At 46.8% G+C, this 15094-nt stretch overlaps 1 protein-coding gene across 3 annotated transcripts in view; it reads right to left on the reverse strand.

The window, feature by feature from the left end:
* B4GALNT3 (beta-1,4-N-acetyl-galactosaminyltransferase 3) overlaps nt 1-15094 on the reverse strand; it is a 52755-nt gene that overhangs the window by 21909 nt on the left and 15752 nt on the right. For 2 of the 3 annotated variants that reach the window (XM_068661351.1, XM_068661335.1), the window contains exons 2-3: nt 1366-1469; nt 622-699 (exon numbers count right to left, since the gene is read on the reverse strand). In XM_068661351.1, coding sequence (XP_068517452.1) covers nt 622-699; nt 1366-1469 — 182 coding nt within the window. Of the gene's footprint in view, nt 1-621; nt 700-1365; nt 1470-5446; nt 5475-15094 lie in introns of those variants that run through there. The other variant, XM_068661343.1, reaches the window with a different exon arrangement.

Genomic DNA, 15094 nt, shown 5'->3' on the forward strand with positions numbered 1-15094 from the left:
CCATTAGCCAAAGGCCCCCTGGCTGGTGTCCCTCTCATTATCGTCAGGCTGCATTGCTCCCTTATCTGAAGAGGAATGGCGAGATAAGGGGACAGCAGAGGAAAGAATAAATGAGGCGTGAAAGAAACAAAGGGAACATTTGCCCCAATCTTCAAGGGTCACCAGTGAAGGTCTCGGTTCATCAGAAGTGTCAGTGAAGTGGAGAGACCTCTGTGTACAGCGAGCAGGAGTTGGGCAACACGCAAATGCCAGAATATGAGCGTAGCATAGCCTCTGCGTGCCACAGTCAGGTGTTTGCTTGTTGAATACTTGGCCCTGTGCACTCCCAGATCTGAATAAACCTCACCTTTTGGGGACAGCAGACTGCCTGCTCTCAGGGAATTATGGGCAGGTGCTTGATGCCTAGATGGCTGGGAAAGACGCCTAATTATCAGGAATCTGGACGCTCCTGTCTTTCCAGATGATTACTTGGGTCTGTAAGTGTCATTAAGTCAGGAGGGAGCGATAGGGAACGGACTGTTAGCGAAGCAAATGCATTTTCAGGCAGAGGTCCCTCCCTTCCAATCTCACAGGTCTCTAACTACAGCTCCCTTGTGCAAAAGGCTGGAGAAAGGCACAAACCTCTGGCATCCATGGGACGGGGTTGCCCACAGCTGCATAATTCGACTTATTCCTTCCACCTCTTTGGTGCTCCTGGTTCTGAAATACAAGGAGAGGACAATCAAAGTAACCTGACAAGTGACCAGGTACTGACAGCTACACAATAAAGCCTGAGTCTGTTTGCAAGAACATGTGAGACAAGAAGCAATTTCCCATAACTTTTCCAAGGAAGAGGCTGGCCACTGGAGACACGGGGGAATGCTCCTTGGCTTTCTTGACACCAACTTTCCAGAGTTCCCCATTAAAGGGAAGGGATATCAGCACTTCATAATGGCTGCTAGCACAGAGCTAAAACTTAGGTCATTATCCCTTATATTATTTTTTTTTGCCCACCCTCATTTCAAAGGGTCCAAGCAATAGTTCTTCCAAGCAATAGTTCTTCCAACACTTCCTTCAGACAACAGCAACAAGATGTACTTCACAGGAGCACTGCAACTTCTCTCCTGACCTTTTATTTCTGCTTCCATCTCTTCCTGTGCCACATACCCAGCCAGCTTCACATCACCACTGCAGCTGAGCACGTCTAAAATAACTCAATTGACTACAGTGGAGTCTTTGTACACTCGCACTGCTGTGAGCCAGCTCAGATTTTGCTCTCTGGCATGCTCTCTTTTCTTCACGTAGAGAGAGCTGTCTCGTGGGGCCACCATGAGAAAGGAAGGCTTGTCCTCCCAAATGTTCAGAAGATATCCCGAGTCTCCTCACCTGCTGTCCCATCTTCTGACGATAGTTAAACGGGAGGCTTGGGTCCCCACCCGGGACGTTTGTGTCTGCCAGAGCCTTAGCCAGTTCCCTCCAGTCTTCATATCCTGCACAGAGGAAACAAAGAGCTGTCAGAGTACAGGCTAAAAAAAGAAGCTGCAGCAGTAACCAGAATAAAGTGGTTGGTCCCTCTTTCGGCTGAGAGACCTCCAACACTCTTGCATCACCCAGAAGAGACCAGGAGTTTATGTGACATGGAGCTGGCAGGCTGACACAAAGAGAGAAAGAGAAATCACCTTTGTCTTCCTCAAAAGCTCTTCCCTTCTTCCCTTGTTCTTATTAATTTGTTGTATTCAAGATTTGTCATAGTTCTAAAATGTATTTCAGAAATTTCAATAATCATCACAGGACTGGGAACCTTCAAACAATCCCATTGGTCAAACTAAAGATGACCAATTTTTTAAACTAAGAATCCCAAAGAAAAAAAAAAAAAGACAATAACCAGATTCCAGATTCCTAATTAGTTCAACCATCAAAAAATATTATTCTGATTATGCACCTTTTCACATAATAAAAGTTTTCAATCTTCTTTTCTTGAAGGAAATACTGAATGACCACAAAGACCAAACCTGATAGGACATTCAGCTGTAACACCTAAAGTACTAGCACTGATGCTCACTACGTAAGTGAAACCAGCTTTCAGGTTCAACTCAGCTTTACTCCCCTCCCCGTCTGCTTGAGACAGGACGTGGTTTGGGATCCATCTGCAGCTCCATTGGCCTCCTTGCTCTCCCGAAGGACAAAGATGAGCAGATGCAGTGTGTATAACCTTGCAGCTCCCCATAACCACCGTCGGTACCACTAGCAGGAGGTGCTGGTGAGCACAGCTCGTGCCTCCCAGCAGCGTTATGGTGGCTCACGCCATGTGGTTTTTGGAGCTGCTAAACATTTTGGCATTGAGTCAGCAACTAACCAACCTGCCAGCAGCTCAGCGCTGTGCCCACAGCACATCAGAGCTTAACTGCAAAGAGCACAAGTGCCCAAGCTTCCACCAACACTTCTCCCAGGCTGGTAGCAGAGCAGCTCAAAATCCACACACCGCAGAGCAGAGCAGGGTGCATTTACAAGTGACATGATCTCCATCAGCTCAGTTGAGACCAAGGCAAACCCAAAACAACCCCAGGAACTAGAGGTCACAAATGATCCCTTGACAGCTTCCCTGCCCCATCTGTGTTAAGCAATTGGCCTGTTATTGCACCTACAGAGTTGCAAAACACTGGTAGCTTGTTCCTGAAGCTGGGTGCTGCAGTGTCTGACAAAGGTGAGTAGAAAGCAAAGGTGTTGATCCTGTCCCCCATGGTGTGTGGAAAACATGGGGCAATTAATGAAAAGAAAGTGCAAGAATTGTGGAAAATGTGAAAGTAAGTAGTCAGAGATGCCACTGGAGACAAGGCTCAGGGGAAACTCAAGTGCCCTGCTCTTCTGACACAAGTGTTGGTTTAAGTGTTTGGTTTTGATTCAGGCCCTGATAGATGCTGTTCAGCCACAAATTTCTGATCGAGGTCTTCCCACCAGCAGACTCTGAACTTACGGGGTTAGTCAAGGACTAAAAATGTGAATATCAATTTTGATCTTCTGCATATTGTTTTTTGGTCAAATAGTCTGGGAGTCTGGGTGAGTAATCTACTGATTAATGCAGCTAAGCATATCTCATGCTTCAGAGATTGCCTGTCATGGGAAAGGAGATTTCTATGTCTCCACATAAAATAGCATGTGAGAGCTTCCACCTTGTTCCGAGCAATGAGGCAGAAACCCCTGTTTCCAAATGTCCTGCAGTTGGACGTACAGTCCCACTCGCAATGGGGCTGGAACAGTCTTTGGAGCTGACATAAAGTTCAGTGCTCACTGCTTCAAAGGCTCATTTTGCTCTTGGGAGACAGGGGCACACGTTCCTCAGAGGAGAGAGCCAGAAGAGTGGGCCTGGCTGGATCAGACAGGAAATAAATAAAACTCGAAAGAAAAAAAAAAAGTGAATAAAACAGTGAGTTCACTGTTGGAGACTCATTGAGGGAAAAAGACACCAAGAGAAGCAGTTCTTTCTCTTTTGCAGAGGGGAGAGATTATTTAATTTTGTTTTTAAACGCAGAACTTCGCTGATCTATGGAATAAGCTCAACATGAGATGCCAGGAATCAGCCTCTGCTGGAAACAGGATGCTGGCCACCACCGCCTGCCTTTTGGGCTGGTCCTCCACGGTGACTCCTGGGCTCGTCTGCGCTCGAGCTCCTACGCACGACTGGCATGGAGCCCACCTCGGAGCAAACACAGAAGCTTGGCTGGATACGAGTGCCAACAGCTGACATTTCTCTGGCCCTTGGAAAAGAGAAGAAAGGGGGGCAAATCTCTGTGTTGTACAAATATTTACCTAACGCTTACATCAGCCAAACGCAGAAGAGACAAAACAGCTAGAAATTAATCTGGAGGTAGCGTTCTCCTTGCTGGGTAATTTGTACTTTGGCAGGCTAATGCCCCGATGTGGTAGGAAATGAATTTCAGAAAATAATAGCATAAACGCTCCCCTTAGAGAAAGTTCCTGGTGCTGCAGCTCTTCGCTGAAAGGTTGTCTTTTCCACCTGGGGATTTCCATGGAGTATCCCTGGAGGTGAACCTGGCTTTCCTTACTAGGAGGAGGGAGGGAATGATAGGAAGTAGGAGAAGAGACAAAGCTCCTTCAGCATCCTGCAACCAGAAGACCTGCTGAAGCCACCTGCTGCCTGAGGGAACAAAGATGGTCTGCTCGCCAGCTCCCTGAGGAGCAATGACATGTTCTCAGGGGCTCCATGAAAGAGTAGAAGGGTGGATAGGTTCATGGCAGTGATGGAGAGGAGGGAAGCCCTGTTGTAGCCAGGCTGAATGCTTTCGCTCGGCAGCCTCAGGTAGCAGCAGGTCCACGGGGTGGTTTGCTTGGGAGGCTTTTTCCTTCTGATCTGACACCATCCTGCTCCTCTGCTGCTATAGGGACAGGGCCAGAAGGAACCAGCAGGTGTAAGGCAGGGGCTTGTTCTTCATCACCCACACTGTCCAGCAACCCCCCAGCGTGGCATGACACTTTAACCCTCTGTTTGGTGATCCTATTTCTCCTCTCCCCTTCTGGCTGGATTTTTGCAACTTGCTCTCATCCCAAGGGATGTCATTGTGGTTAGAGGTCATTCCTGGTGTTATTCCTGGCTGAACAGGGAGGCAGGGGCAGTGCCCAATACCCCCAAATATTACCATTAGGTGCCTTGAACACTTAGTAGTCCAAACCATATTGGGGAAGTTGCCTGAATGTGACACAGGAGCCGAACTTGAAGCTATCTGCAGTCTCTCACATGCAAATACATCAAGCCTCCTGCCTTGAACACAAACCTCACCTCCACCTCAGTCACTCCCATTTAGCTCAGAGCCTGCTCACAAATGCAGTGCGCTGGGAGTGCTTTCACCCTGCTGCCTGAGGCTGCGGCTTACAGACTGGCAGATCCTGGGGACACGCTGCCACACCGTGCTGTGCATCGCATCCCTGGCAGCATGGTGTCACGGCTGCAGCCTGATAGCAGCCAGCTCCTGGTCACCTGGCCGAGGCAGCGCTGCATCACACTCTGGGGAAGCAACGCCAACCTCCTGGTCTACCGCACACGCGTCTGAGGTCCCCAGACATCAAGGGTATGAAGCACGAAGATGAGGTGTGAACTGACCTCTTGAAACTGAAATGCGGGGGAAGGATGAAGTGAAAAAGCACAGCTGATGGTTTCTGGCCACGGGGTTAAGGGAAGGTTAGGGCAGGTCATGAATCAAGGGCAGGGAGGCAAAGAAACTATTAAAAGAAAAAAAATCATTCAAGCGTACAGCTTGATCAAGAGAGATTCTCTCCGGTTACTTATTTAAGTCAATAAAAGCCATAGGCAGTGAACTCCCTGCCTTCAGATCAAGATCAGAACAGCTCTCCTGGAGTTAAAAGGAGTTAGGAAACCAGTTGTTGCAGAGGGAGCCCGGCAAACCTTCCCATTTCTGGTTATCACAGCACCCCACAAAATACAATTGCTGACCTTCTTCAGGCATAAATCACGAGTCGGAGACAGCTTGTGCAGACAGGAATTACTTCATCCTTCCTCCAGTTACATCTCTTACTCACTGCGTTGCGAAGGTGCATGGCTTTGCTGCCCATCAGTCTGCAAATTCTGAGATCACGCTGCGGAGCATCAGAAGTAGGTGGGGTATGACTAAGGAAAAGGCAGAGTGCTCTGCATGAGAACAAGAGGGAAAATGAGCAGCTGTAACAGCCCAGGGCACTCACGCAGTCTTACCTGCAGATTCACGTGTCACGTAACACCTTGCTGCTGATGCCTTCTAGTTATAGGAGGAGTATTTCATACAGGAAGGAGGGAACTGATAGGCAGTGGCTGGGGCACTAGCTTGTTTTGTGGAGGATAAAATTCACATCTTGCCTCTGCCCCTAAAATTTTCCATTGCTGGAGTTAAATCATGGGATATTCCTGTGCCACAAGATTATCTAGCAAATATTGCTTACCCCCCGTGAGTTCAACAGAAATACATGCATGGAGATGCAATGCTGGATGTGAGTCAGACAGTCCACGTCATCACCACTAGTTGCTCTACCCTTCAAAATTACAGGACCGAGCTCATAGATCGGCTCCAGAAATGCCACACGTTGCAACCTGGTGTATGCTAGAATAAACTGACTCCTACCACGCTGCTTATGAGGGAAGAGATGGAGCGGAGTACTTTGAATTTCAGGGAAAGAATGTGGACCCAGCTGAGAAGAAGAGCACCTACTGCCTTTTTTAGGAACATATGATGGAGACTGTGATTTTGGCACTGCTAACCTCCACAACAACGGGGCAAGAAATCCTTTTTACTCTGCTTCTCTTTGGCAGTAATCCACGGGTCATCTTAACCACTCAAAACACACGCAGACACTTTCAGATAATAAAGTATTTGTTATCAACATTATACCCGTAATAGCCATGCAATTAAAGTCGTAAACTGCTGGCAAGTTCAGAGCACGTGGCAGTTGTCTTGCTGCTACAGCGTGCTTGGCCCCGAGAGGTCATGCTGCTGAGGCTGGCTCTGTGTATGCCTCCTTGTAAGACCTGGCTGTCAAAAGCAAGCAGTCTCTCACTTTTTACATTGTTTGTGCGTCGTGCTCTGCAACAGATTTTTCAAAACAGCCGCAGCTCACGTTAAAAAGAGCAGCTTCCAGTCACATGGAGATTAAAGGCATTTGAGTAATTCACATTACGGTATTGCAATTAGGGAGCCAGGCTTTCACCAGTCATTGTCTTTAAAACGTGGGATTTGCATCAAAAACATCTACTGACAGAGATCAGGAGGCTTGGCTTGCTTGAACTACAATACTTGCAGTGCTTGTAAAAACTGGCAGGTTGACAGAAGGGCACAAAATCAGGTGTCTGCATATAAGTCTAAATTTTTATTTTTATTCCTGCTCTTAAGATCAAAATCATTTTCTACTTTGTGGACTCCATTTCTTGCCTTTTTTTTTTTTTAATGGTAACATCTGACTTTATTTTTGGAACAAAGATACCTTTAATCTTGGAACATCTACATGGGTTTCTACCAATTCACTGCCAGTGACCACATCCTCAGCTGCTGACTCACACTGCAGCTCTACATACAGTCTGGCTTCTTTTACAAACAAAAAATAATAATTAAAAAAAAATCCCTCTCTGGCCCTCGGGGTGACTGGCATGAAAAGCAGATGTTCCACCTGGTTACGATCAGTGCAAGTGGTGTTCTTGGCCCTCTCCCCTTCATCTGCAGGCATCGGTGAGGCCATGCCCTTAGAGACACCAGAGGCAACAAAGGCTGTTTCTGCTGTGGTAACAAGTTAATTAAAGCTAGCGTTTGCCTCCATATATCACCAGCTCAGTGGGGCAAATCATAGGCACTGCACCCAGAGACAGAACTGGGAGGCTTCCTACCCACTTTTATTGCCACGTACAGTGTTGTCATTAGCAGCAGTAAGAACTCCTTGCAAAAAGGAGCACGCTTCTGAATGCTTTCAGCCACCAGCTGATCTGCTCTTTTGATGCTCCTGGTATCTGAATAAACACAATGGAAGCAACATATGTGTGAGGCTTCTCTCCCCTGAGCACCGGGAGGTACCTGCAAAAATAAATAAAGAGACTGGCAATTCTATACTCTGCGATCTTTGCCATCTCGTTTTCTTTTTGCAACATAATTGTGCCCAAGGAAGTTCAGCAAGTCATTCACATAGCTTTCAGAAAGCTTTGAATACATTTTTCTCAACTGATCCAAACACCGCAGCATGCTAACACTGCTCAAAGAGCTTTCCAAGGGTTTTTTAATATAGGAGCTGTCTAGGATGTGAAGCTGAATGCCAACTGTGCCTTTGAATCAACCTTTCTTATTCCTTCACAGAATATAGCTAACCCATTATTTCTTCTATGTTGGGTGAAGATTTTCACAATGACTCAACAGCTTGCCACCGCTTCCATGTAGATGCAGCATTCCCAAAATATCTCCTTGCTGCTTGATTTTCAGTTAAGGTCTGTGGATCTTTGCACTGTAGAAAATGTCTACCACTACTGCCATGAAAATATATATTTATATATATTTCTCTACTGCCATTTATGTTTGCCATTTTACTCAAAATCACCGTTGCCATTTTCTTCCCCTGAATTCATCTCGAAGGCAGTAATTCACTCCAGCTCAAATGTGTTGCTTCTGTGCTCTCTGTGGCCAATGTTATTGTCCTGAACAGCGTGGTTCAGAGGTCACTGCCTCCAGTCACCTTTGGGACAAGACACAAGAGTGAAGGAAGAGAGGAATACAGACAAAGAACAAGCTGGACGAACATCCACCAGGAATGGTGCAGGTAGGGTTGACCTGACTTTAAGAAAAGGAAGCAAGCTCAAGAGGCACTCTTGAAGACAACTCCAGAAATATGATTTATTATCAAAAAATATATTAATATATATATATATATATATATATATATATATGTAAATGTATGATATCAAATGCAGAGATGTCCAAACCAGATACCACTTTGTGTTGGGGAAAGGGAGAGATCTTCACCTCCAGCCCAGGAGAGCAGGGCAACCTGCAACAATAAAGGGAACTAGGAACACAGCTGATGTGGAGCACAAAATGCTTCTCCCATGACTCAGAAAAGCCTGCTATGAACATCACAGCACAGAGACTGGGCCACTGGTGCTCAGGTACACTCCAGGCTCCTTGCAGCCACCCACAGTGGGAGAGCTCAGCTCCCAGTACCAAGCCATCAGACAAAATGGGAACAACTCTACAGAAAAGTTATGAGATGGGAAAAAACAAGAATAGAGTTAGAACATCTGGAAACAGTACAGAGTGAGACTTCTTTTCCTGCAATAAGGACTAGCTTCATCCTCATATTAACAGTAAGCAAATCATCTAAATAACAAAGAGGAATTGATGGTGCAGTGGTTGAGGTATGCTTCGGTACTCATTGGCAGGTACACCAGAATAGAGACTATCTGCAGCTGGAATTTTGAGTCAACTGAAGCCCTTCTTCTAATGTTAATGGGTTTTAAATGAGGCTCTAGGACTACTCCAAAAATTTCAGGAACTTGGATGCAATCCCTGTGGGCAAGCTTACTTCCTCGATTCCAGTGCAAACCTCAGAACTACAGCTTCTGTTCTAGCTTTGCACATGGTCAAGTGCTGTTTAAAGTGGCAGCAAAAAGCAACCAGAATTTCAGGATAATCTTCAGGAATGTCTGAAAATCCTCATCAAAAGGTGGAGAACACCAAAAGCTTCATTTGGCCTTAAACCCTAAATGCCAGCTTTCATCTCTCTTTGTGAAGGATGTGTGTCCTGAACCCACCACCAGCCCTGTTTAGCAAAGGAGCTAAATTTGTAAGACTGTCCTCTTCCCTCTGAGTCATCAAATTCTGCCTACTAGCCAGAGCAGACAGACATGCAAGACGGACTAATGATTTGATGTGTTACGGAAAATCCTAAATATCTATGTGCTATGCCTTAAAAAACCTATTAAGCCTCTGAGTGCTAAGGGGCATACTCAGGCTCCTCCAGGACACAGGCTCATAAATCCCATGGACGAAGCAAGCTGCCAGCCCTCCCTCCCTCTGGGCAAAGACTCAGCATGAAACGGGAAGGGCTGCAGGGCACAGACACTTATTTCTTGGCTGCCTTCATTTACCCAACAAGGGTTGCTATGGGGAAGAGCCGTGGCTGCGTACAGCCTCTTTACAGAGCTCCTACTCAGTGATGTAGCGAATCCAAACCACCAACTCCTGAAAATACCGCTCCTCCTCTTCCTAGGCCAAATCCCACACCGGTGTCAAACCAGCCTGCGCAACATGCCTGATGAAAATCACGAGGAATGCAGGAACCAGGAGGCGTTCAGAGAGATGCTCGGAGTCCCAGCAAGAACAAACCTGGAGCCATTCCCAAGCTGGGACGTGGCTGAAGCTTTTGGAGCACAGGCTGTGGGGCCCCTGCTTTCCACAACAGTTCCCTGCGGCCATCAGGTGGACCTGAGGGCTTCCAGGAGGTGATCCTTCACCTGGAGGGGATGGCTGGGTTAGGGACCTCGGAGCAGGGGCTGCCCACATTACAGAGCTATCCCATTTCAGCGGAATGTTTAACCAGGCGACAGCTTTCTACCAGAGTAATAAAATTGCCCTGCCGGCTGCTTAAGGTGGCTTGCAAGGACCGAGCGCAAAGTCGCGTCTTTCTTTCAAAGGGGTCGGAAATTTCCATAGGACAAGGAAGAGGGGTTCCTACTGCCCTGCCCTAGTCCAGCGAGTTCCTAATGAACTGAAGGACAACCGAAGCCGTAGCAGCTATCCAGTCTGCCTCTTGTGCAGCTCAGCACAGGAAATTCACACAGTAATTCCTGCGCTAGCTCCAGAATAAATATCCAATGAAAACACGGACTGACGTTGGTTATTTACACACTGACCTAAGATTTCATCCAAACTCTGTTCTCAGTCCCTTCACTAAGTTTTACTGACCTTTTCCACAGGCTCTTGGTACGATTCCTGCTGAGCTCCACCGACTCTGGTCGACTCCATTCCAGGACGGGATGAGTGTACCACCTTATACAACTTAACCACATACATGAAAATACCCATTTCTAATGTGTTCTGCCAAACCGAAGGGGAGTGAAAGCAGCTGGCCTCCTTACTGCATTTAGCCCAAGGACTAGTCATTAAATCATTTGTCCTTTGTGTGCCACTGACCCTAGTAACTCACAGAGCTCCAGGTTATGTGCTGGTGGAAGAGCATCGGGCCTCAGCTCCAGTGCCCTGAAAAACTTCAGTATGGTTTATATGCTATGTAATGTTTTATGTGAAAAGTTCCCAATGCTGTATCTCCTGGGATGGAGACGAGGACTGTGTGTGCATCTGGCTTTTTGGTCTTCACAAATAGCCCAGGGCAGTCCATTCTTGATTAGTCTTTTAATCCACTTTTTCCCCTTGCTAATACAGAAACGCAGGATTGCTGAGGTTGGAAGGCATCTCTGGAAGTCATCTAGAACAAACCCCTGCCCACAGCAGTCACCTATAGGGCCACTTCTAGTCAGGTGTTGAATACCTCCAAAGGCAGAGACTTCAAAACCTCCTGTCAGGTATTTGTACACACAGATAAGATCTCCCTGAGCCTTCTCTTCTCCACACTGAACAGCCCCAGCTCTCTCAGCCTCTGCTAGTGAGAGAGGCTCCATTTCTGTAATCATGTTGATGGTCCTTGGCAGGCCTCACTTCAGCATGTCTGTGTCTCTCATCTGGGGAGCCCAGAACTGGACAGAGGGCTAAAAAAGTGTCTCACCAGGACTGAGCAGAGGGGAAGGATCATCTACCTCAGCCAGGCCTAATGAAGCCCGGGAGGCTGTTGGTCTTTGCTGCAAGGGCACATCTCAGACTCACAATCAACTTGGTGTCCACCAGCACCCCATGGTCCTTTCCTGCTCCAGCTGGTCAGTCCCCAGTCTACTGGGGCATGGATTTATTATTCTCAGGGAAGAAGAACTTTGCATGTCCCTTTGTCGAACTGCAGAAGGTTCCTGCCAGCCCATTTCACCAACCTGTTGCAGTCCCTCTGGATGGCAGCACAAGCATCCAGTGTATCAACCACTTCTCCTGGTTTTATACCAACAAATTTGCTGAAGGTGCACTTTGCCCTATTGCCCAGGTCACTAATGAAGATGTTAAACAGTAGTTGCCCCACTGTCACTGCATGGTGTACACAAGAGATTGGCTTCCAGCTGCATTTTGTACCACTACACATTTGTTTTCTTCCAGTCCTCATGGAGCTCCGCCATTCACGACAAACTTTCAGCGATGATCTAGAGGGGCCTTGCAGTGACACAGGCCAGCTTTGTCAGCACTCGTGGGTGCAACACATCAGGTACCAGGGACTTGTGCCTGTCCAGTCAGCTTAAATGTTTCCTAACCTGATCCTCCTCCATCCAGGGTAGATCTTCCTTGTGGTCTTTCCCTCTGGCCTTAGGGGCTTGGCATTCCTGAAGACCAGTTTTTCCAGGCTCACATTTTCCTTTGTCTTCGTTTTTGATACTGATATACCCATAGAAGTCCTTTTTGTTGTCCTTCACACCTCCCTCCAGATTCAGATGTGCTTTGGCTTTCCTAACCCTACCCCTGCACATTCAGACAGCATCCTAGCTGAGCTGACCCTGCTGCCACCTCCTGCACACTTCCTTATTTTGTTTGAGCTTAGTCAGGCATATCCATCCATGAAGACCTTCTGCCACCACTGCTTCTCTTCCTCCATGCTGGGATGGAGGTTTCTTAAGTTTGGAGGAACTGATCCTTAAAAAAACACCCAGTTCTCCTGGATCCCCTGCTCTCCAGGCCTATCTCCCATGAAAATCTTTAAGACAGGTCCCGGGGCATGGCAGTCTGCTCTCCTGAAGTCCAAGGCTATGATCCTGCTTTTTGCCCTGTTCCAAGTTAACTCTGACCTGTTCGCCACATGAGGCAAAAAGCAGCCGTGAAAGCAATTTTAAACCAGTCATCGCAATACATTGATAACTCTGAACTCCAAAAGTTTACAGCTTAACTGCTTTTGCAAGTTCTGCCTGTAAATACCTGGAAAGTAGAAGTCCCAATGGAAAGTACTGGGATTTGAGCCAAGCCACACATGTGCCTTTTTAAAGCCTGTCCTAAAATGGCCATACAATTACCTACTTTAGAGTTTCCAACATCACTGTGAACCTTTCTTTCTCTGCCTTTCTGTGCTCTCAAATACTTCATTGCCCCATTATAAATCCACCTTATCCACAGCAAGTTTCAGATCTGTGATCAAGAGTCTTTGTGATAGGGAAAAATGAGAATAGGAGGACAAAAGAGAATAGATTAAATGATACAAGGAATAATGAAAGGTCTTGCAAGCTAAGTTTAGTACTTATGTTCTCTCAGTATTTATGAGATCCTGATTTTTCATTCAAATAAAGCAACCGCAGAATAATATCGAGGTTACCACATCGGCATTTCACAGGATTTAGAAAACTTGGAGCAGAATGTAAATCCTGTTTGCTGCAGGATATTAGGGCTTTGTCTATTTTATTTTGTAATACACACAACTGCCACTGTTAGACACACTGTTCTACTTGGATGATTAATGCCAAAATGAGGCAATTAGATTCTAAGCAGCCTATTGTCTGGGAGCTTATCCATCCACCCGAAACCTCCCTGTTGTGATGCAACACACTAAACAGGTAAACTGGAAAACCAAAACAAAATTGTTCACCTCTGTCAGGTTAATTTCTTTATTGCTGTGCCTGGATCTCAGTGATATTTGCACCAGGAGGACAATCTGGCTTATTACGTGAAATGAAGTTGGCACAAGTTCTGAACAGCCCAACAAGTCACTCTCAAGCCTTTGTTCTTTTGGCTGACACCATGAATGTATATCATACATATAATTTTTATTTGCTTTTAAGGACATGGTGTACCTCACTGACTGTCCCAGTGCCCGACCACCCTCTGGGTGCAGAACCTTTCCCTGACCCCCAGCCTGACCCTCCCCTGTCCCAGCTCCATGCCGTTCCCTCGGGTCCTGTCGCTGTCCCCAGAGAGCAGAGCTCAGCGCCTGCCCCTCCGCTCCCCTCGTGAGGGAGCTGCAGGTGCCATGAGGCCTCCCCTCAGCCTGCTCTGCTCTGGGCTGGGCAAACCAAGGGACCTCAGCCCCTCCTCATACTTCTTGCCCTCTAGACCTTTCACAATCTTCACAGCTTTCCTTTTCAAGACTTCATCACCTCGCTTTCTAAACCACCAAAAACAGCAAGGATGAAGAGGCTGATGCAGAGGGTCTGTGCACTCAGGTTCACATGGACTTGTTATTGAACTGCTAGTGGTCCTATCAGAAACATCAAGCCCCCTGGCACTCTGATCTTCATTAGAAATAAAAACCAAAAAGCTTTCTAGTGAAACAAAACGGTTTTCATCTAGGGATCTCTGAAGCTAGCAAAGTCTCCCTGGATTTAACTTCAAATGCTTATAACTTTGCATAATTGGGAAATGTCGGAGCAACGTTTTTACGCATCTTCATATACGATCAAAAGCACAGCTGACAGAAAACCAGATGAGACACACAGCATGCCCCAGGACCCTTAGAGAAATCTGGTTGCTAAAGCATTCTGCTGCTGTAGGTGACCCTTGTGTAGGGATGCCCTTGATGAACATCTCTAACTATTTTGCACCATCTCATATGAAAGAGTTTAATTAGTAACTTTATCCCTGTTGCAGATGTTAAGGAACAGTTACAAGAAACACGGAGAGCATGCATAATTTTCCACTGAACTTTACTGAAATTTTTAGGATGCTTCTAAATTTGAGTCCTGTACTTAACCCTAGAAACTCCTAAAGGTCTTCTCCACAAAGACAGAGCCTGCTTGTGCTAGCAATGTAGCAGGGACTCTGTAAAGCTAAGCCCTCATGCAGCAACACTTCAAATGACAGGAAAAACATCCCAGACAAAACACTATCCTAAAATTATTAGGACAGGACAGAGATCACAGAAGAGGAAAAAAATGTGTTTTTTTTTTCTTTCTTTCTACCAACTCTGCAATAAAAAGGTGACTATCCATCTTCTCCCATCCCTTCCTAGTTGGCTCCCCACACTTTCTATTTGATTTCTTCTCCCCTGTCATTCCCTTGCACTCTTAGATACTTCCAGCCTCTCATATTTTTGAGGTAGCACTCAAATGCTCCGATGATCCCCTTGAGACTCCTTCAAGTCCTCTCATGTTTCCCTGAGAGCTCTGTCTCCTCTTTCATCAACTGCTTGCAAGTCCTGTCCTGGTCTTACAGCACTGGAAAGAAATGCAACTCAATAGCATTAATAAAAGATAGCTAGTTCCCCCTCTCCCTTTCATCTCCTCTCCTCTGGCCGCAAGCAATTTGCCTGCCGCGGAGGCAATGAGTGAGTGCCTGCCTGGGCTGGCACTGCCACGTCGAGCTCTGGGACCCACTCCAGGCCAGGTTGCCACCTGAGCAGGATGGTGAGCAAGCCAAGATGTTGCCCCCCTCGGCTGCCCCAGCCTCTTGCCAGCACCTCAGGAGGAGAAGACCCGACAGGGAGGAGCCTCCCTGACACTCCTTGGGGATTGCCTGGGGATATTGCCACCATATTATGGTGGCATACCAAAGGCTCCCACCCAACC

The sequence above is a fragment of the Anas acuta genome, chromosome 1 (genome assembly GCF_963932015.1).
Source record: "Anas acuta chromosome 1, bAnaAcu1.1, whole genome shotgun sequence".
NCBI lineage: Eukaryota > Metazoa > Chordata > Aves > Anseriformes > Anatidae > Anas > Anas acuta.